Source organism: Pteropus medius, unplaced genomic scaffold, assembly GCF_902729225.1.
Source record: "Pteropus medius unplaced genomic scaffold, Ma_sr-lr_union100, whole genome shotgun sequence".
Classification (NCBI taxonomy): domain Eukaryota; kingdom Metazoa; phylum Chordata; class Mammalia; order Chiroptera; family Pteropodidae; genus Pteropus; species Pteropus medius.
Genome location: NW_024349801.1, coordinates 21344106 through 21366385, shown reverse-complemented (window position 1 = coordinate 21366385; position 22280 = coordinate 21344106). Strand labels below are relative to the sequence as shown.

The window sequence follows — 22280 nt, the reverse complement described above, 5'->3', positions numbered from 1 at the left end:
GAACATTGGCTCCTCCTCTGAATTTCCATGTGATTTTGAGCATGTTACTTAACCTAACCTAATTTCCCCATTTTTAAAGTGGGGGTAATAATAGTGTCTATTTAATAGGGTTATTGTGAGGATTGAATGAGTTAATATATGTGAAACTAGTAGAACATGTAGTAAACTTTATATAAATTATCTATTACTACTTATGACTCTAGGTTGAAGACTTAATTATTTAGAAGGCTTCTGCACTCCCTTCAAAAATCTAAACCAATAATTTTAATGTTATTCTCAGGTGGTGTTGATGCTCTAGTACAAATATGTTACCTAAAGAACAAGACTTAGGCAATTGCAACTTTTCCTCTCAGAAAAGTTTTAACTTAAATATTAATTGTACGTAACATTAAAATAAATTCTTTATTTAAAATATTGCCAATACAATAATCAAATAAACTTATTTAGTAAGATACTTTCCTAATCAATTCATTCTAAGATTTGTTTTTATTCATATGTTCATTTTTATCTTACTCTGCTTTAATTCTCAATGGTTTGTTCTCAACCCGTTTAGACTGTTTTGTTGTCAAAATGATCTTGATGTTTAGAAAGGGAAGTAGCATTGTTATTAACAGCTAGGGTATTTTAGCTTAGGAGATACTGTAACTACATTCTTCTCACAGCTCACTGCTGAAGAAATAGTTCTTTACATATTTAAGCTCTCTTGTAGTACTTTTCAACCTTTCACTCAGGTGGTAGAAGCTGGAAAAAGAAAATAGCCACATTGAGAATGTTTATTTTGGCTGGATATTAAAGAGCTAGATAGTAAATATTTTAGGCTTGGGGCCCTATGATCCTTGTCATTGTATCATGAAAGCAGCAATAGACCATATGTAAATAAACGAGTCTAACTGTGTTCCAATAAAGACAGGTGGTTGTAATCATGAAACACAACACATTTTTGACTTGTCACTCTGGGAATACTTGAAAATCTAAAATAGCCCCCATAAGACCCCATCAAAGACTCTTTTAAAAAAAGAATTTAGAAACTTTTAAGAATTTTTGAGCCATATATATTTCTTCTGGTTGACAAATTTCAAAAGGCTTAATTTTTAAAAATAGAATATATTCATGAATTCACATATTAATTTCTTTTACTTTATATCAGTAATGGAGCCGACACCAGATATAATTGTAATCTCAACAGCAAGTTTTGGTATTTAAGTTTCTATAAACAGAACATTGAACTTCTATAAACAGAGCATTGAAGTTGCTTGATAAATGTCAAAAACATATTTAATGTTAGTTTAAGTTTGGTATTTAAGTTTCTATAAACAGAGCGTTGAACTTCTATAAACAGAGCATTGAAGTTGCTTGATAAATGTCAAAAACATTTAATATTAAAATTTAAAAGGTAATTAGATAGATAGATAGATAGATAGATAGATAGATAGATAGATAGATAAATGAAAGGTGATAGTAACAGGTATATGACACTAAGTACACTTCGCTCTTCTAGAAAAAGCTGTGTTTGTCCTGTGTTGTAATATAGCACACAAAACTGGTGTTTCTTGTCACATATTATCTCTCTTGATTAAAAGGATCCATTACAGCAAAAGAACTATATACAATGATGGTGGATGAAAACATCAGCTTGATTATAATGGATGCTCGAAGAATACAGGATTATCAGGATTCCCATATTTCAGATTCTGTCAGTGTTCCTGAAGAAGCCATCAGTCCAGGGTAGGTCATTGTATATTTATATAAATGGTAAACTGTGGACAGTAGTAAATGATACTACTTAGCTTTATGAGTTTCTGAAGCATATGCACCAAATTAACTAGAATCGTGAACTAATTGAATTGTTTATTTTGAAATTTCTCATACTATTGTAAGAGTACACAGATACTTTTTTTAAAGAAGAAGCAGTATAGCTAAGTAATTAAGAAAGATTGTAGACTCTAAAGTCAGACTATAGTCACATTATAACTCTATCTTATTAGCTACATTACTTCTACCTGACCTCTCTAAGCCCATGTTTCCATCTGTAAAATGGGAATAATAATAGTACCTATCTCAGAGGTTTTGGGGAGTTTAAGTGAGAAATTTTATATACACACACTTAGCACAATGCCTGGCACTAATAAAGACTTACCAAAACATATATTTTTTTTCTCTCATTAATTTAAAGTTACTTTTATGGATATATTGTATATTAGAAACTCATAACAATGACAGAGCTAAAACTTCAGATCCAGGGCTATTTTCAGTATTAAGTGTTATATAAATCATGTAACTTCTCGAGGTTTTAGTTTTGGGGATTGTTATTAATTCTATTGTAGAACTAAGTTAACATTAAGAAAATATATTTGTTTAAATCAGGTAATGAAATTTGCATAGTTTTAGGCACATTTCAGATGCTTGATAAATGTTTGACCTGAAAATAGAGTGCTTTGTAAATATGCCATTTATTTAGTTATTTATTTATCTAATTTTTTTAAACTAAATTGTTCAGCTTGAGGATTTATATTTCTGTGAAACAAGGTGGACTCTGCCCGTTCCCTCTTATCATTCCTCTACCCTGAACTACGAAACAGATTGATAAGTATGCCGTTTAAATATGAGATTAGAGTGCTTAGTCTAATCAAGGGGCTGTGAATATATTCCCAGGATTGGAAAATATAAAGTTATAATTAATCTTTAGATGGTCTAATCTATACTAACAGAAAGCTGATGATTTTTATTGAGTTTGTTTCCCAAAATGTGACATTTGGACTACTGTAAACTAAAGATGAGTTTAAGTATTCCCCTTTAATTTCTGTTTCAGTCCTTCTGAATTTGCTAAAAGAAGCTTCAGTTTGGTGCCAACATTCCTTTTTAATATTTGCTAATCTCCCTTTCTTACCAGAGAGCAGGCCTTAGAGCTTTCTCTAGACAGCGTTGTCTTCAGCTGCATGATGGTGATTACTATATTTTTTCATTGTCTATTTAATACAGTGTAGTGTACATACAAAAGCATTCCTATCCTCAGTATTTAGCCCAGTAAATTTCAAATGCACTCATTCAGCTAGCATCTGGACCAAAAAACAGAACATTATCATCACTCCAGAAGCCTCTCTTGTGCTACCTGTCAGTTACTGCCCATATCCCAGCTACCCATAGGAACCACCAACTTCTAACAGATTTGTTTTTGTAGTTTATAGTAATAGAATCATACAGTCTATAGTCTTTTATGTGTGCCTTTTGTAATCAGCCTTATGTTTGTGAGAGTCATCTGTATTGTGTACAGTTGTAGTTCATTTATTCTTATTGCTGTACAGTGATCTGTTGTGTGAAAATATAGAAATATAATTTATTGATCTATTTTATTTTAGGATTATCTTTTATTGGATATGATGCTATTTTCCCATGTATATAGGGATATACATTTTCCTGTTAAATGAATTTATTTAAGTAAAGAATCACTTTCAATTAAATAGGTAAATTAACTAGTAATTAAAACATTAAATAATCGACAAGGTAGAGCAAAGTTGAAGCAATTTGTGAAGATAATACACAAAAGAGTGAAGTTTGGGAAATACTGGTTGATACTATTGTTTTCCAAAGTGTTTTCTGAAGAATACTAATCTTGAGTTTTAAGACAAAGAGTATTTAGGCAAATATATCCCTAGAGTCAGAAATAGTCCTTAAGAATATCACATTTCAGTTTTTCTCATTCATTGTTGACCAAGCATCTTTCTGATGTCAGTATATGAAGTGAGACTTATTACATGACAATATTGTATATTCTTTTTTTCTTTATGTGCTGATACAGTAACCAACATTATTATATAGGAATAGGATTCTTTTTTCTTTTTAAATAATCTAAACCATTTAGTTTTAGTTATGAATAAAAGTTTTACCAGTTCTGCCCAGCTTGCCAGTATTGTCAGTTAAATATTAAAATGCCCAGGTGCTTTGTTAGGAATAATACGAAGTTTTTTACCTGGAGGAGCAAATATGTATTATTCATTCAGTTATTCAGTAGATATTTACTGAGCACTTACTATGGGCTGGGTTACCGTGGTTCTAAATGCTGGGGCTAAACCATTGATCAGGCAAAAATCTTTGCTTCATGGAGCTTATATTTTAATAACAGGGAAGTAGGGTAGGTGAGACAATAAAATTTAAAATGTATATGTGCTGTTGATAAGTGCTGCAGAGATGGGTGCGTCAAGTGTGTTTGTTGCGGTGGATGTTAAAATTTTAATCTAGGAAGTCTTCACAGAGAAGTTACTACTGAGCAAATCGTGAGGAGATGAGTGAGGGAAATGACTAATGGCATCTGAGAGATGAGGGTTTTAGACAGAGGGGACAGCAGGAGCAGAGGCCCACAGGCAGGAGCATACCTGGTGAAACCAGCAATTACAAGGAAGCCAGTGGCTGGAGTGGAGTGGAATGGAGTGGAGTGGAGTAGAGTAAGGAGGCAAGAACATAGTGATGAGGACATTGTGATAATAGGACTTGGGGGAGGGGCCACGTGGCAGGCCCATTGTAAGGACTTTAGGTAAGAACTTTAGCTTTTCTGTGAGCAAAGAGGAAGTGAACAGTGTGCTTTAATGTAGAGATGATATTATTCACAGCTGATGATGCAAGAGGCAACACAGCAAAGCAGCTAAGAGCATGGACATGAGCTAGATTGCCTGAGTTTGAATTCTGGCTTCACTTGGAAGCTATAACCTTGGGTAGGTTACTTAACCTCTTTGTGCCTCAGTTTCCCCATCCATAAAATGGATAACAATGCCTGCTTTATAGTATTGTGAAGATTCAATGAGATTTGATGAGAATATCAAGCATTTAGCATAGTACCTGGCACATAGTAAATGCCATATGTATTTTTTAAACATTTGGGTATTTGGTTAACTATTATCTGTATACATAGAAGGGAACAGAAATGTAAATAAATAATGTTATCCAAGTGATTCCCCCAGTTGTTTATACTTGGCTGAGAGAGGTGCTTAGATGACTTTCTCTGTTTTCAGTTTGGCCTCTTTTTTGTAAAGAGTCAGAACTGAGTCTACTTCTTTTAGTCTCTAATAATTACTAAAATATATTTCAATATTATGAGGTGGTAAAGTTATTAAATGTTTTGGGATATTTAATATCTTAACATAGAGTCTGACCTTAGAAAGGAATCTCTGTTGAAGTTTGCCGTGGTGTGATAGACTGTGGAACAAAACTCAGTGTCTTAGATTAGACCACTCATCTACTTTTGCCCCAATACAAATGTTAATACATTTCAGAGTCACTGCTAGTTCGATTGAAGCAAAGCTCCCAGATGATTCTAAAGATACATGGAAGAAGAGGGGGAATGTGGATTATGTGGTACTTCTTGACTGGTTTAGTTCTACAAAAGATTTACAACTTGGAACAACTCTACGGAGTCTGAAAGATGCACTTTTCAAGGTTAGCAAGTTTCCTTATTTACTGTAATTGCAAGCCTTCTCTGGTTGTAGAAAGGTATGTTCACTAGTTTGTCTTAAGGACAAGAAGATCCATTATGCTAGTTTAAAAGACTAGTTTTGAACTACCAAATAATAGTAAACTTTTCTAAGATATTAGAATATTCAGAAATATAAATTTTCTGAAAAAAATGTTATTTCTTCGTTTTAAGAATTAGATTATGAAACAGAGGCAAAGGAAGAAGTCACTAAGGAAAAAAGATTGATAAATTTGACGTCATATTATAAAAACTTAGGTGTGAAAAAATACCATTAGATTAGAAGGCAGAAGACAAAGATATTTGCAACAAATATGGCAGTGATTTAAAATACCTAAAATCCAAAGGGTATTTACAAATAAGTAAGAAAATTACTTAAAATCAAATGGTAAAATAAATAGTGAACACAGATAGATACAAACAGAAAAGGAAATGCAAATAACAAAAACATAAAATGGTCAGCTATACTAGTAATCAGCGAAATGCTGATTGAAACAATGAATGCCATTTTTATTGATCAGGTTAACAAGAATAAAAAATAATTCTCAGTTTAATTTGTTAAATTATTAAACAGTGATGACCCTGAATGCTGGTGAACATGTGCTAAGAAAAAAAATTAATGCTGGTAGGAGGGTCAGTTGATGGAACATTGCCCTCCAGGAAGGCAATCTTAAAAGCCTTAAAATAATTTATGCTTTAAAATAGAGAATCTAGAAATATACCGAAATATATAGGTCAGTATATGAAACTGTCAATATTCAACGAGTTTTTGACCTATTAAAGTGGCATTTTCATAAAGTTCAACCTAAGATAATTGAAAGTTTAGTGTATGATAAAGATGACATAATGAAGCAGTGAGGAAAAGATGGATTGAAATGAATGATTTGGGGATGGCTAGCTAGCCAGTAAGTTAAAGAAAGAGGATACTTACCATATTCCTTAGACCATACTAAATTCTAAATGGGTCCAAGATATAAATATATTGATGTTTCAATCATTTCAGATGAAAAAGTATTAGTAGATATTTTTATTATCGCGATCCTAAATCAAGACACCATTAAAGAAGATCAATATATTTGTGTTAAAACATCATAAAGTAGAAATCAGGACAGATATTTGTAATGTATATGATAAAGACCTGTTTTCCTAAATTTCAGAGTACATTCACTATTTACTAAGAAAATAGCAAACTCTGTAGAAAAAAGGACGAAGGATAAGATAAATCATAGAATGTAAATGGTTAATAAACATATTAAAAGATGTTTAATTTCACTGATAAATGCAAAGTAAAACAATATACGATTTTATGGCCAAAAGTTTGGTAAAAATTATGTAATGGACATTCTCATACACTGTTGGTAAGTGTATAAATTAGTATTGTCTTTTTGAAGCAGCATATACCAAACCTTTAAACTAACAGTTCTACTCCTAGGAAATTATCCTACAGAAATACACAAATACTTTTTTAAGGTAATTTCAAAGATTAGCAATATATATTAAGGACCTTAAAATGTTCATTTGCATTCGCTCAGCAACTCCACCTTGGGGATTTTTCCTCATGGAATTGATTGTGTGTGTGCATATGTAAAGAAGGGTTGCCAGTGTTTATCTCAGCATTGTTTATAATTAAATGGGAAAAAAATAACAAGTGTTTAAATGATTTGTGCGTGTGTGTACGTGCGTATGAAGTAGAATATTATCTAGTCATTACAAATGATATATTGTCTTTATTAATAAAAAAGCATAAAAGTTTCATTGTTTTGTAAAAATAAAATTGTTTGAAAAGTGTGTATCTACATAGAAAACTAAAAATAAACTTTGAAATATTATAGTGCTATCTCTGGACTGTGAGGTTGTGGATGATTATTATATATTCACTTATTTTTTTATTTTTCTTCTAAGATTGTGGATTACTTGTGTAGTTTTAAAAACTTGATGTAGCCATTTATTTCATTTAATACTGAATTTTTTAATTAAGCTCTCTTTTATCTTTTAGAAGATGAATCTTCAAGAGAGCAATTTTAAAGTTCTGGTTCTTGTGCTTTTAGCTGTCAGGAGACTGCTGCCAGATTAAAAATAATCTCCTTATTTTATAGTGGGAAAGTAAAACTGTCCTGCGTAACGAGCCTTTGGTGTTAGAAGGAGGCTATGAAAACTGGCTCCTTTGTTTTCCCCAGTACACAACAAATGCTAAAGTCACTCCGCCCCCACGAGGCAAGAATGAAGAGGTGTCTATCTCATGTATGTATGTGAAAATTTTTGTTTACAATTGCTTCAGTAAAATAAACTTTAAGATAAATTATTTATGTTCTCAGAGTAATGTTCTTGGTTATGTGTGCATTTGTCTTATTAGATAGCAATTTATTTCAGGCATAAAAAATACAAGATATCCCCACAGCCTGGAAGTAAATGTTTAATTCTCTGAGACTTCTTATTGTCACCTCATTTAGTTTACATTTAACTATCACATATAACATGCATGAGATATGTCAGTACTATTTATGGGGTTTGATGTTCTTTCAATTTATCATTATTCTTTTCTGGATTTTAGTGGATTTTACTTATCCTTCACTAGAAGAATCAGTTCCTAAACCTGCTGCACAGATGCCACCTCTTCCTATAGAAGTAGATGAAAATATAGAATTGATAAATGACCAAGATGAGAGAATGGGACCACTAAATATATCAACTCCAGTAGGACCAATTGCTATTTCTAAATCTGATGTTTCACCTATAATTCAGCCAGTGCCTATTGTAAAGAATTTTCCACAGGTATGTTCTTGATTTTCTTTTAACTTTATTGTCTCTTTTCTTTTAATATTACATTAAATATATATCACAGAAATGAAGTTTTATATATAGCCTTTAATATTTTAGAAAGAAAAATATCAATGAGAAGAATATGTTTTAGTATCTTTTTTACTATAAAAAATTTTCATTATAATTTAGTACTATTACCACAGCAGTATTAGAATAGATAATTGGAAGGATTTTAAACCCAGCTGGTAGTTCATTTACTACAGGCAGTACCAATAAAAGATTGTATTACCACAGTGAACTTGAAGAATTTTTTCAAAAATTTTTTTGAATTACTATGTAACCCATAGTATTTTCCCAAATAGTTTGGCTTACAGATGATTGATATGTGATGTCAGTATTTTGGTTTGAAACAGTACTTTAGTTCCCTTTTCTTAGAATTTGACCCATAAATAAAAAGGCATATTTTAACAATAATTATTTAAAAGATTTTAAATAACTAAGATATTATGATAAAAAGTTGCAGCTTTTTTCTTTTTATTAGATTTTATGTAAAAGAAGGTTAACTTGTTCACTCTTATACATTTTCCCATAAGATTTTTTAGCATTCATTAAAATTTTTTTTTCCTTAGATACATTTAAAACAGTTTTCTCATTTGAAGTAAATCACATTTGATTTGTGGGGAAGGCTATGAAAAGAAAATTTAGTCATTTTTTGGTTATTAAATGAGGTAGTTCACTTATTCATGTATTTAAAGTCTTCTTTAATATATCAGATTAAATCTTAAGACTAAATAGTATTTGATTATACAACTTTTCTTAAAATGTAAATTAAAAAAATGTTTTAAAAATCTTATTGCACTTTCTTTCAGTATAATCAATATTATTTGAACCGTAATCCCTTTGTGGCTTTGAGATATGTGCAGTTTGTCAAACATATTTTGAGGATTTTTATGTGAAATATGAAGATTGACAAAGATTAAGCCATGGACTCTGATGTTTAGAAGGAGAGACTTATACAAAATCAGCCATAGCATAAGGCAGAATATTATAATTGCTCTAATAGTCACTGGAACACAGAGTAAGGAGAGAAATTCTGACTGAAGGTATCAGGGAGGTCTTTAAGGAGTTTTTATCAGGGTTTTAAGAGTTTAGTGGGACTTGAGGATGGAAAAGATAGTAGAAAATTGTATGACTAAAGGCTCAGAGCATGCTCTCGGAGCCAGGAGTAGTTGAGACATGCTTGGACACAGCTCTCTTTTGGAGAAAGACTGCGATAGTAGATAAGATTGGAAAAATAGAGAGGAGTCATTAAGGAGACTTGGATCAAATTGGAATTTTATCCTGTAGGCACAAGGAAACCATTAAAGAATTTTAAACTTGAAAGCAAGATGATCATAGCTATGCTTTTAAGATTAAGGAAAAATGGATTGAAGTTACCAGAATGTGGATGGAAACATTTATTTTGGTTCCTATCCAACCTTTTATAGTTAACCTCATCTTCATCGTGGTTCTTCCCACTTCATTCTCAAATGTAGAAAACAAAAGCGGGAATAGATTTTTTTTTTTAAGTGAAGGTACAAAAAGAGAAGTGAAGAACAAAGGGATGATTTCTTCTTCACCAACTTCTTCCTATACTGTTGTTTCCTAATGGGAAAACATGCAAATCATTTTATAGGAACACTATGCAGGTTGTTACTTGCAGATATTCTTGTAAGTTCTCATTTTTGTTTCAGCGAACTATATTCTCAAGAAATTATATTAGGGTCGCTTCTAACAATTTGGTAGGGTTAGTATGCTATTAAATTGAGGTAATAAGCATTTAACTCATTAAATCAAGAATTTAGATAGTTTACTACTCAACTTGTAATTAGGATTCTATCTCTTATGGAAGTTGTTATTGGAATATTTTATTCATTCTTTCAGCAACATATCTATTTACTATGTTAGGCACAGTCTGTATCCTCCTGTAACTTATATTCTAGGAGGAAAAAAAGATTTTAAATTATTAGTTATTTAATAATTCCAATAAGTACTATTAGGGAAAAGAATATGGTATTAGGAGAGTATATGTCAGGGGACTTGGCTAGTTTTGAGATCGGGAAAGTCTATTCTAAGGGACACATATTTATATCAGGATCTAATATTATGGTGGGAATTATCTAGATGAACAGCCGGTATAAAGGCCTGAGTTGGGAAGAAGCATGGCATCTTTGAGGAAACTTCTTTTTAAAAAAGGGGAAAAGTATGGCTTGTGTATAGAATGGTAGAAGATTAGGGAGATAGGCAGAGGTGAGACCACACAGGGCATGGTAAGGATTTTAGATGTAATCCGAGTGGCTATTTAAAATGGGGTTTTAGGTAGGTGAGGAACATGGTCAGATTTGTATTTTTAAATGATTACCCTGGCTACAGTGCGGAGAAATAAAGGGGGGCAAAAGAAGAGATGGGACAACTAGTTGGAAGCTACTATAGAGAATGCTGGCATGGACTTGTTGCTAATGGAGAGGGAAGGACAAATATGGGAGGGAAGTCGTCAGACTACAGAAGGGCAGGGGTAGAACATGTGAAACTGAGTTTTCTGGTTTGAGCAACTATTTGTATAGTGGTTACATTCATGAGATAAAGAGTAGGGGGAAATCATAAATTTTATAATTTTGACCATATTAGGTTTGTGGTATATGTGAGACATTTACATGGAGTTACTGAGTAGGCAATTGAATATGTGGAAATGGAACTTAAAACTAGGTATGCCCAGGTCTAGGTTTTATGCTTTAGAATGAACTCTTCCATATATAGAACACATTAAGGTGTACTGAAAATGTGGAATCAAGAGGAAGTAAGTGCCAGTATCTTATGAGAGATCTTGACATTGGGTAATTTACAAATAAATATTCTGGCAGATATTATCTCCACAAGGTGATAGTTCTTTTATCACAACTTGATTTCAAGAACTGAGGTTACATTCCTAGATTTTGACAAAAGTATGTTTTGGTCGGTTTTTGTTGATATAGATTGATCGTACTAAAAAACCGGCAGTCAAATTGCCTGAAGATCATAGAGTAAAATCTGAAAGTACAGATAATGAGCAACAGTGTCCACAGAATGGAAAAGTTGTTCCTGATCGTTCCACAAAACCAGTATTTCCCCCTCTAACTGCTATGTTAACAGAAGAAGAAAAGGCTCGTATTCATGCAGAAACTGCTCTTCTAGTGGAGAAAAGCAAACAGGAAAAAGAACTTCGAGAAAGACAGCAAGAGGAACAGAAAGAGAAACTGAGGAGGGAAGAACAGGAACAAGCCAGAAAGAAACAAGAAACCAAAGAAAATGAAATCACAGAGAAGCAACAAAAGGCAAAAGAAGAAATGGAAAAGAGAGAAAGTGAACAGTCCAAGAAAGAAGATAAAGAAACCTCAGCAAAGAGGGGCAGAGAAATAACAGGAGTAAAAAGACAAAGTAAAAGTGAACATGAAACTACCGATGCCAAGAAATCTGTGGATGATAAGGGGAAAAGGTGTCCAACCCCTGAAGTGCAGAAAAAGTCAACAGATGTGCCCCATGCCTCTGTGGCAGGAGATTCAAATTCGGGCAAGGTAAACAAAAACAAACAGTACAAATTATCAACCACGTGAAATAAAATGCATATAAAATGACACCAGTAGCATTCTATAAACAAGGCAGACATTTTAAGTAATTTTCTAGGGGGTGATTTGTACTGATCCATCTACATTTGTTCACCTACTCTCCTTTGATTGATCAAGAATGAAATTGCTTTTTGTATCTATGAAATACAACATATTTTTAATAATTTAAATAGAGAATTTGAGATCTTGCTTCCTGGCAGTCATTAGTTAGTTTTGGCTCAAATAAACTAATAAAAAAATTTTTTTAAATTTTGAAATAAATAGCTACATTCTTCATTTTTATGGTTGATGTATGATCACTAGAGTGAAATACAATCTTCCTTTCAGTATGGAGGAATTAGGTGCCAAATACTTACATGGTAGAGTTTGTATCTGCTTAGAGTATGTGCAAAGTCATTGGCATCTAAATGGCCTAACATTTGTCTTTGTGTATAATGATTTTTTTTTTGTTAAATCTGTCATTTTTTGGTTGCTTCATGTAATCAATAATATTGGCAATAACTCTATTAATGTTGCTTTTCTCTGTTCTGGGCTATCCCCCAAAATTGATTCCCATGACTTTTGAGGACATTTTTTGTCATTTTTTAACCTCATAATATCACAAATGCTTTTCATTTTTTTCTCTATTATGCAGTTAACAGTGTCTTTCCCTTTAGAATACTAAAAATGTTTTTATAATGGCAAGAACAGTATAGCGCTTTCGATGTACATGTGAATGGAAATAACATTTTTGGTAGTGTGAAAATGACTTTTTGATAGGAAGTGAAATACCATATTTGCAAACAAAAGACAATTTGTCGATTTCTGTTCTTCTTAAGCAGCAGTTCAGGCATATACAGAAATTAACAGTCCTCACTTATCCAGGGAACACTTCCCTGCTAACTACTTACCTGGTAAACTTTAACTGGTAAAAACTTACTTGGTAACCTTAACTATCAAAAATACAGCTGCCATACAAAAACCTTTCTAAACATCCACGTTAGGGAAATGAAGCACATGTACTAAAACTTTATTCATAGGAGAATCAGAATTTATAAGCTCTTACAATTTAAATATTATTCATTGAGTAGCTACTATATGCCATTGTTTTTCCAGCATTATTTTTGCTGTACTTATTTTTGCTATGATAACCATGTGAGGTATTCAATTTACAAATGAAATCGAAGCTTAAATAATTTGCCTAAGATCATATATGCAGCGAGATTCCAAAGCCACTATCTTTCCATCTTGCTATACCTTTTTAAAGGCAGGCCGTCATTAAGAACTTAAAGCATTCATATTTCTGGGGTCATTAAGTATAGGTACCAAATATCCCTACAGATCTAAATAATCCCGAGATTATCATGTGTAGTTTTTGATATTTCACTAACACATTGAAAAAAGTTAAGATTGCATTTGTTGTATGCTCCTTTTAAAAGTGGGCAAAATCTGTAATCTATTCTGCAGTAAATTTCATTAAAATTATAAATTACTAAAACTTTTTCCTTTACTGTAGTTATTTTTTAAATAAACTATAAAGTGAATTTTTTAAAGAAAATATGATAGGTTCCAAAAGAATATAAAATGGGACTTTGCACTTTTGATATTGCTCTGTATAAAATTCTATAATCTCTTCATTTTCTTTAATACATTAATTTTCTTGGAGCATGACCACTTTCAAGATAAAAAATCATATGAAATTCAAATAGAAGGATAGTGTTCAAATGAAACCATGGTGAGTATACACTAATAACCAGCATCTTGTACTTGGCCATGTGTATGAATCAGTGCTTCACAACCCACTGTGATTTGCATCTATTTTTTCCTATACAGATTCATCAAAGTTTCTTAATTCTTTAGTATTAGGAAATCCCACATGGGCTCTACCATCTTTAATTTAAGAATATCTATTTTGACAATAAAATTGCATAAACTTTTCAGTGGCCTCATTTTTTTCTCATTTTACTTTTTCAGTCTGATGGATTTGCTTATATTAGCAAGTGATAGGTAGATTTCTATTGGGGAGAAATTAAAGTTTTCTTTCATTTCTGAAATTTTAATTTTACAGCCTGTTAAGATTAAAGGACAACCAGAAAGTGGAATTCTAAAGACTGGAACTTTTAGAGAGAGTACTGAAGACACCGAAAGAAATAAAGTAAGTTGTAGTTCATTAGGTGAGAAAAAAACATAGATTATAACCATGTGATTGTCATTGTCCATCTTAAGATCTACACTCTGAGGGAACATTTGCTATCTTTGGTAGCTGCTTCTTGTTTGTCTTTACATGATTATATGCTATTTGTCTTCCTATTTAAAGTACAACAGTATATTCATTTTATAAAATTAAAAAATACTTAGGCCTTACTCTATGATCCAGCTATTCTACTTCTGGATATATACACCCCAAAAAATGAAAACAGGGCCTCAGAGAGATATTTACATATCTATTTTCATAGCAGTATTATTCACAATAGCTAAAAGATGGAAGTGACCCAAGCATACATCAAGAGAAATGTATAAACAAATGTGGTATGTACAAACAAAGGCATATTATTTACCCTTAAAAGGGAGGAAATTCTGACACATGCTACAGCATGGATAAATCTTGAGGACATTATGCTAAGTAAAATAAGCCAATCCTAAGGAAAAAATACTGTATGGTTCCATTTATGTAGGGTACCTAGAGTAATTAAATTCATGGAGATAGGAACTAGAGTGGTGATTGCAGGAGTCCTGGGATAGGGGAGTGGGGAGATGTTGTTTAAATGGGTACACAGTTTTAGTTTTGAAGAGAGTTCTGGAGATTGGTTGCACAACAATGTGAATATATTTATGCCACTTCCCTGTACATTTAAAAATGGTTAAGATGGTAAATTTTATTATGTGTATTTTATCACAATTCTAAAAATATTTAGGCCTTTTATAAGACATTTTTGCCTTTGTTTTTAAGAGCTTTATTTAAGTATAATATGCATACCACAAAATTCACCTATTTTACTGTACGGTGCAGTGATTTCAGTTCAGAGTTATAAAACAATTATTCACTCATTCCAGTTTTAGAACATTGCCATCACACCAAAAAGATCTCTGTGCCCAAATGTAGTCACTCTCTGTTCTTACTCTCAAGTCCCAGGCAGCCATCTACTCTTGTCTCCCTAGATTTGCCTCCTCTGGTTATTTCATATAAATGGAATTTTCTAATAGTCTTTTGCATATGTTTCTTTCACCTAGCATACTTTGAGATACATCAATGTTGAAGAATATATAAGTAGTTTATTCCTTTGTATTGCTAAGTAGTAGTCTCTTGTATGGATATACCACATTTTATTCATCAGTCGATGGTGGAAATTTGGATTGCTTTTACTTTGGACTGTTATAAATAGTGCTGCTGTGAATATTTGCGTACAAGATTTCGTGTGGAAATGTATCTTCTTTTAGGTTGAGAACTAGAAGTGGGATTGTCTTTGTGCTTTTTTTTTTTTTAAGAAACTTTTAAAAATGGCTATTATTATAGAGTTGTAGCCCTCTTCTTCTCCTTGCTGTGTTAGTATTTGGACTTTGAGAAAATATATATAGTTCTTTATCTTTGAACTTGTTTTAAAAATATTAAGGGTAGCCAACATAAGGCTTTTGGTTCTTTGGTACATGTAACTTAAGTTTGTATATGATAAAATTTAATTGAAAAATCAGAATTTTTTTTTTTTTTTTTAATAAACTAGGCTCGAGAGCCTTTGACAAGAGCACGAAGTGAAGAAATGGGGAGGATTGTACCAGGACTGCCCTTAGGCTGGGTCAAGGTAAAACTCAAAATTAGCACAGAAATAAATCATCATTGTATTTTTTAAAAAGTTTTTGTATTTGCATATTCATCATCTTCTCTAATGCAGAGTCAGTTCTATTTCTTCATGACAGAGGACATAGCTCATTTCCCAAATTACAGCAGGATCAGATTTCTGAGTATCTTAAGTATTGGGGATGCTGGCTACAATACATGAGCATTCCTGTCACTTGTCATTTAGAAACAATGTATTACTTTCAAACCTAAAGTTCTTTGAAAGTTTTAATTATAAAAGTGATTAGCACCATTTTATTCAGATTATTTTAATCTAAAGTGAATTTAGCAGTGAAATACTTTTGAGTGGTTGTTGTTTTTTGACCTGTTTTTTTTCTTTTCCTTCTAAGTTTCTTGACCCAATCACTGGAACTTTTCGTTATTATCATTCACCCACCAACACTGTTCATATGTATCCACCGGAAATGGCTCCTTCATCTGCACCTCCTTCTACTCCTCCAACTCATAAAGCCAAGCCACAGATGCCTGCTGAGCGGGAGAGGGAACCATCTAAACTGAAGCGTTCCTACTCCTCCCCAGATATAACCCAGGCCATTCAAGAGGAAGAGAAGAGGAAGCCAGCAGTAACTCCAGCAGTTAATCGGGAAAACAAGTAAGTTTACCCTAACTCCTAAAACTAGAATAATCTGCTATATTTGAAAACTACTCTAAACATAACAGCTTATTTATGTCAGTGAGTCAGAAATTTCTGTGGATGGCTATATCAGCCATGGTTATTTATCATAGAAGGTAATGCTAAACTTCTCAGGATCATTTAAAGGAGTTTTAAAGAGACTTCTCTACCAGAAGACTACCTGTTCATGAGAAGCCAGAGAATCTATCCCAGGGTGTCTGTAAAAGCTATGGACTCACATAAGAGGTTAAAGTTATTTGTTTCATGAGAGAGTCACAGAATATAACCAGTGTTACTTAAATATTAAATGTCCTGTAAGACCCACTGCCTTATGAATTAACTTATTAACACTTTATACTGTGTACTGTGATACACATGCTAGAGTTTGCTGCCATTTGTATATTGAACTTATTTCTAGGTGCTGGGCATTTTAAGACATTTTGCATGCTTTTTCTTTCTCAGGCCAACATGCTACCCTAAAGCAGAGATCACAAGGCTTTCTGCATCACAGATTCGGAACCTCAATCCTGTGTTTGGGGGATCTGGACCAGCTCTTACTGGACTTCGTAATTTAGGAAATACTTGTTACATGAACTCAATACTGCAGTGCCTTTGTAATGCTCCACATTTGGCTGATTATTTCAACCGGAACTGTTATCACGAAGATATTAACAGGTAAAGAAATTTCTTACTTTTTGTAATATAGACAGGGAGATCTAACCACACTTCTTTACCATCCAGAGAAGTCCTGTTAGAAAAGGAGAAAATACCTTTATTCTTAAGAAAAATATAGAGAAAAGCCTCCTCTGATTGGCAAAGGACAGACAGGAAAGGAGCAGTGCAAGTAGGCAAGAACCTCACTGTCATAAACTGAAGCCTGTTAACGAGGAGGAAAAGATAGTGTGGGCTGGCAGCCAAAAAGAAGCAAGTTGGAGGGGTATAATCAAAGTAAGATTCAGATGAGTATTTGGTAATAAACCTATAAATAAGTATTTTAGTGTAGGGTTATAGTATGTTAATAGTTTAATGCTGACATCCCACTGTACCTTCACTTTTTTTAATTTTCCTTATTGCTCTTTTATAATTTTATTTGCCAAGGTCAAATTTATTGGGGCATAAAGGTGAAGTGGCAGAAGAATTTGGCATAATCATGAAAGCCTTGTGGACAGGACAGTACCGGTATATCAGTCCAAAAGACTTTAAAATCACGATTGGGAAGATCAATGACCAGTTCGCAGGATACAGCCAGCAAGATTCACAAGAGCTGCTTCTGTTCCTAATGGATGGTCTCCATGAAGATCTAAATAAAGTAAGCAATTTCCTTTTTCTGAATTGCAAAGGCTCTTTAGGGTTGCTCAGCACTGTAATCATTTTTATAGCAATTTAAAATTATAGTAGGTGATTGTTCAGTGCTAATTTATTCACATTTAGTGACTTTGTACTGAGGCATGGAACTAATATAGCTGATAGGTCTAATATTTAAAAAGTATATACAATTTGTATTTACGCACTAAAATGTTAACAGGTTGTATTGTGAGAAATTCATAGATGTTAAAATAGTTGTTGGAGATACTATGTTTAAGACCCATATTTATGTGAAAGTATAATTATAAACATGATTTTATAAAAGATTAGCTATAGACAGCCTGTATTATTATATTTATGTATTGCATATTATGTATATTTGTTTTGCCTATATTATCTACTATATTCTCATATTCTCTGAAATAAGAATTACTCCATGTAACCACGAATGACTCATGTGAAAAGGTATTGAAGTATGTATCTCTACGTAAATGTCCAATTGCTGTTTGTGTACTATGGCTTCTTTTTAGCACCAAGCTGTCCTCTTTGAGATAGCTTTGGGATCACCCACTGAAACTAAATATTGTAGGGTGTGTATCCTTCCATAAGACTAGAATAACAAAATAACATCTGTCTAATTGTAACCCTCACTTCTCAGCTATATGTACCATGTCTTTTCAAAACCAGACTTTTCAACTTACTAAGCAATTCCAGCAAGTCACACCCATTTGATAAAGTGAGTTTTTGGTTTCTTGGGAGTTTTTTGGCTAGGATTTTTTTTCGTAAAACTTAATGAGAACTCCTTTATGAAAAGAATCAGAAGTGTTTCTACATCTGTAAAATGTTCATATTCAATAGTCTTTCAATTTTATATTTAAATGTTGGCTTCGAGATAATAGAGTTTAATCTTATTTCTAGGCTGATAATCGGAAGAGACATAAAGAAGAAAATAATGATCATCTTGATGACTTTAAAGCAGCAGAACACGCTTGGCAGAAACACAAGCAGCTCAATGAATCTATTATTGTTGCACTTTTTCAGGGTCAGTTCAAATCCACAGTTCAGTGCCTCACATGTCACAAAAAGTCTAGGACATTTGAGGCTTTCATGTACTTGTCTCTACCACTAGCATCCACAAGTAAATGTACATTACAGGTAAGTTTAAGATTGAGAGAAAATAATTCGTTGAATAAAAATCCTGTTTATATGCATATAGAAATGTACTTTACCAAGCCATTTGTTTCTGTTCTTTATCCCTATAAACATTTTATAGGTAAAACTCACAGGTAAATTGTTTTAATTAGGCTATGTCAATTAGGAAAAATTAAAAATACTCCCCCCAATTTTCTTTTTTAAAGATATTTTCTACTAAATATTTTTTTGAGTTGATGAATAACAGGTTTCTTTTAAGTTTCTATTTTGAAGAAATTTTAAAAGCTAATTTGAATTATACATTGCCTTTTATCTAGGTTTGCTTTTTATAAGAATTTGCTCTGCATAGGGATATCAAATAAATATTCTGTTTTCCACACTACAGCAATGTGATTTAGATAGCTTTTGATCTCTTTAGTGTTAGCTTCCTAGAGAATGTCATTTCTTCCAGTGAGACTTCCCTGAGCCACCAGGTAGCGGTTCCTGTGTACTCTCAGGATATGCACTACTTCTCCCTGCTACCCATAGGCAACACTCATCACACTCTGTTGTCACTGTAGGCTCTCTTGTCTGCATTCCTCACTAGATGATAAACTTTGTGAGGGCAGGAACTGTTTTGTTCTAGCTTACTTCATGCCAGACTGGTAACTTACTGAATAGATGCTCAGTGACACTGTTTTGAAGAAATGAATTAATGAGTATCTACTACTTCTTTTTGCCCTCCAGGATTGCCTTAGGTTATTTTCCAAAGAAGAAAAACTTACAGATAACAACAGGTTTTACTGCAGTCATTGTAGAGCTCGAAGGGATTCTCTAAAAAAGATAGAAATCTGGAAGTTGCCACCTGTGCTTTTAGTGCATCTGAAACGGTAAAGGAGACAAATTTTTCTTCCTGTTTAGTACAATTTAGATGAAGGAATTCTACGTCCTTTATTCTAAGTCACTTTGTCGTACTGCTTGTTAAGGATACATAATCAAGGAAGGTATCTCTATAGAAATAAGGCAGAAACGATGAGACGAGTTCACCTTGTTGTTTTCAGTAATAGAGCAAAATGACAGCACCACTCTCGTATAATTCCATCTTTAAAAATCAATGAAACTAAATTTTGCATTTCAAATATAAAAATTTTAAATCATTACAAAATATCAAGTGAAAATATATAACTAACACATTAGCAGATAAATTTATCAAACTAAACAAAAAATATTTAATTCTCTGCTGAAAATGACATATGTAATTTTTTAAGTGTTATTTTAAAGGTAAAGATTTAAGGATGACATTTTTGAATGCAGACATAGTTTTGTCCAGATTTTTCCAGCCAATGAAAAAGATGTGGCCTATAATGAGAAAGTTGTAAGATATGTCGTAGGTCTTTTGCTCTGATTCTTTTGTCTTTATGTAACCTATCTGTGGAGTGATAACTGTGTGTGTCATTGTTTTGAAAAACTTTTTAAAAGGAAGTTTCATATTTTTATTGAGAACTGCAATTTTCGTTTCGAAGAAAGCATTTGTTTTAATTTTTGTTTCATCTTGTTTTATTGGATATTCTTAGGCAGTTACATTAATTTCAACACTGACATGTTCAGATTCCTCTTTTGTAAATTTTCTAACAAAACCTTGTTACATTACTTGTCATTTTCTTCTTGAGGACTGTGGAAGTACAAACATTCCACAAATTTGATCATACATTTGTTTTGTTAAATTTTTTAATGCTGCCTAATATTCTTGGAAGAATATCTAAAAATATAAGTGCTTTATAATTTAGTTTTTAAAAAATAATTCTTGGATAACATTACACCAACCAAAATACTAGTATTTTGATGTTTAAAGGAGAATATGCCAGGATAATGGAATATTATTTTAGTCACTAGTCTACATGCTTGCAGTTTCTAGCTCTAGTTGCCCTAAAAGTGCAAGCTTAAATCTAGAGCAGCTCTCCTCAGTCTTTCTTCTGTACATTTGTTGTGATTAGTATTATAAATGTAGGTTTTCAGAACTTTTTACCTTTATAGAGGATGCATCTAACAGTTGTAGTTGGCCTAGGGATCACAGGACCACAGGGTGGTCCTACCTCTACTGCTCTAGCTATTTGACCTTGGGCAAGTCATTTAATATTTGTGCACCTCAGTTTCTTCATTTGTAAAATAGAGATAAAACCAAATGTCTTTATCAGATCCCTCCATTACTAAAATTCTGAGTGTGCAATTAAAATGAATGTTGTCGTTCTGGCTAAATATCGAGATTATTAATAAATGAGTTAGGGCTCATTCTAAAGTCTTTGATCTATTATGTAATTGCTCTATGTTTGGTTCTGCAGTTTTTCCTATGATGGTAGGTGGAAGCAAAAATTGCAGACGTCTGTGGACTTCCCATTAGAAAATCTTGACTTGTCGCAGTATGTTATTGGTCCAAAGAACAGTTTGAAGAAATATAACTTGTTTTCTGTTTCAGTAAGTATCTCATTGAACTAAATACTTTTTCTTTTAAAGCAACTAAAAAAACAAGAGTTTCAAGTAGTTTCTTACCTCATAGGAAAGTAAGAACAACATAAAGCTTTGAAATTATTGACATATTTTAAATAATTCAATTTGAAACGATTTTCTATTTTGTTTGGCACAGAATCACTACGGTGGTCTGGATGGAGGCCACTACACTGCCTACTGTAAGAATGCAGCAAGACAGCGGTGGTTTAAATTTGATGATCACGAAGTTTCTGATATCTCCGTTTCTTCTGTGAAATCAGCAGCAGCTTATATCCTCTTTTATACTTCCCTGGGACCACGAGCAACTGATGTAGCCACATAAGGAGAAGTAGGTTATAAGCTAGTTATCTTTTAAAGGCTGAGCAACACAACTCTTAAAATGCTTATAACGATACTGGGTAGCCTTTTAGAGGACTTCTAGGACAGCAGGATCTCTGTTACTATCACATGTATTTCAGGTAGTGCTACTAACAAAACCTGAGGAATAACATTTAATAATTATTGCAGTAAGCACTCCTTACAGGTACCATTTATTTCAAAAAAACTTTTTAAGGTTGCTCCAGAGTTAAAATAATTAACTAGCTAAGCATTATTATTCTACTGGTCTGAAAACCATTGTATCCTTTATTTTCCTTTTCACTGTTATGGCCTTTTCACATTTCCAAATTCCAGCTTGATCTCTGAATACTCTAGAATGATATAAAGCAGATAGGAATGTATATGTATATATTTATTGCATACTTGCACATCAAATCGATGTACATAGTATAATATGTGGTCCTTTTGTGAAGCCTAGAACTCAGAGGATTGCTTTTTTTTTTTTCCTTTGGCCTATTCTGAGTAACTGCAGTGCTTTCTTAGGGAAATGACAGGGCAAAGCTATTTTTCTGTTGACCTTGGGCTGTGTTTGTGCACTAAATCTTTATTCTAAAAAAATAAACGGAAACATTTCTTTAATTTTTTAAAATGAGAATTTTCATTTACACCTACATTAAAATCTTAATGAGAAAAATAATTTAAAATTCTGTAAGT

The 22280-nt window shown here is 32.6% G+C and overlaps 1 protein-coding gene across 3 annotated transcripts in view; it reads left to right on the top strand.

Moving 5' to 3' along the window:
* Positions 1-22205, top strand: part of USP8 (ubiquitin specific peptidase 8) — a 48204-nt gene extending 25999 nt beyond the window's left edge. The window contains exons 7-20 of one of the 3 annotated variants that reach the window (XM_039889060.1): positions 1581-1725; positions 5265-5427; positions 7558-7702; positions 8013-8233; positions 11233-11811; positions 13910-13996; positions 15561-15638; positions 16024-16286; positions 16770-16982; positions 17406-17616; positions 18531-18767; positions 19491-19633; positions 21083-21215; positions 21385-22205. In XM_039889060.1, the coding sequence (XP_039744994.1) occupies positions 1581-1725; positions 5265-5427; positions 7558-7702; positions 8013-8233; positions 11233-11811; positions 13910-13996; positions 15561-15638; positions 16024-16286; positions 16770-16982; positions 17406-17616; positions 18531-18767; positions 19491-19633; positions 21083-21215; positions 21385-21570 (2804 nt within the window). In that variant the 3' untranslated portion in view covers positions 21571-22205. The remainder of the gene's footprint in view (positions 1-1580; positions 1726-5264; positions 5428-7557; positions 7703-8012; positions 8234-11232; positions 11812-13909; positions 13997-15560; positions 15639-16023; positions 16287-16769; positions 16983-17405; positions 17617-18530; positions 18768-19490; positions 19634-21082; positions 21216-21384) is intronic. The other 2 variants (XM_039889061.1, XM_039889062.1) reach the window with 2 other exon arrangements.
* Positions 22206-22280: the final 75 nt, after the last annotated feature.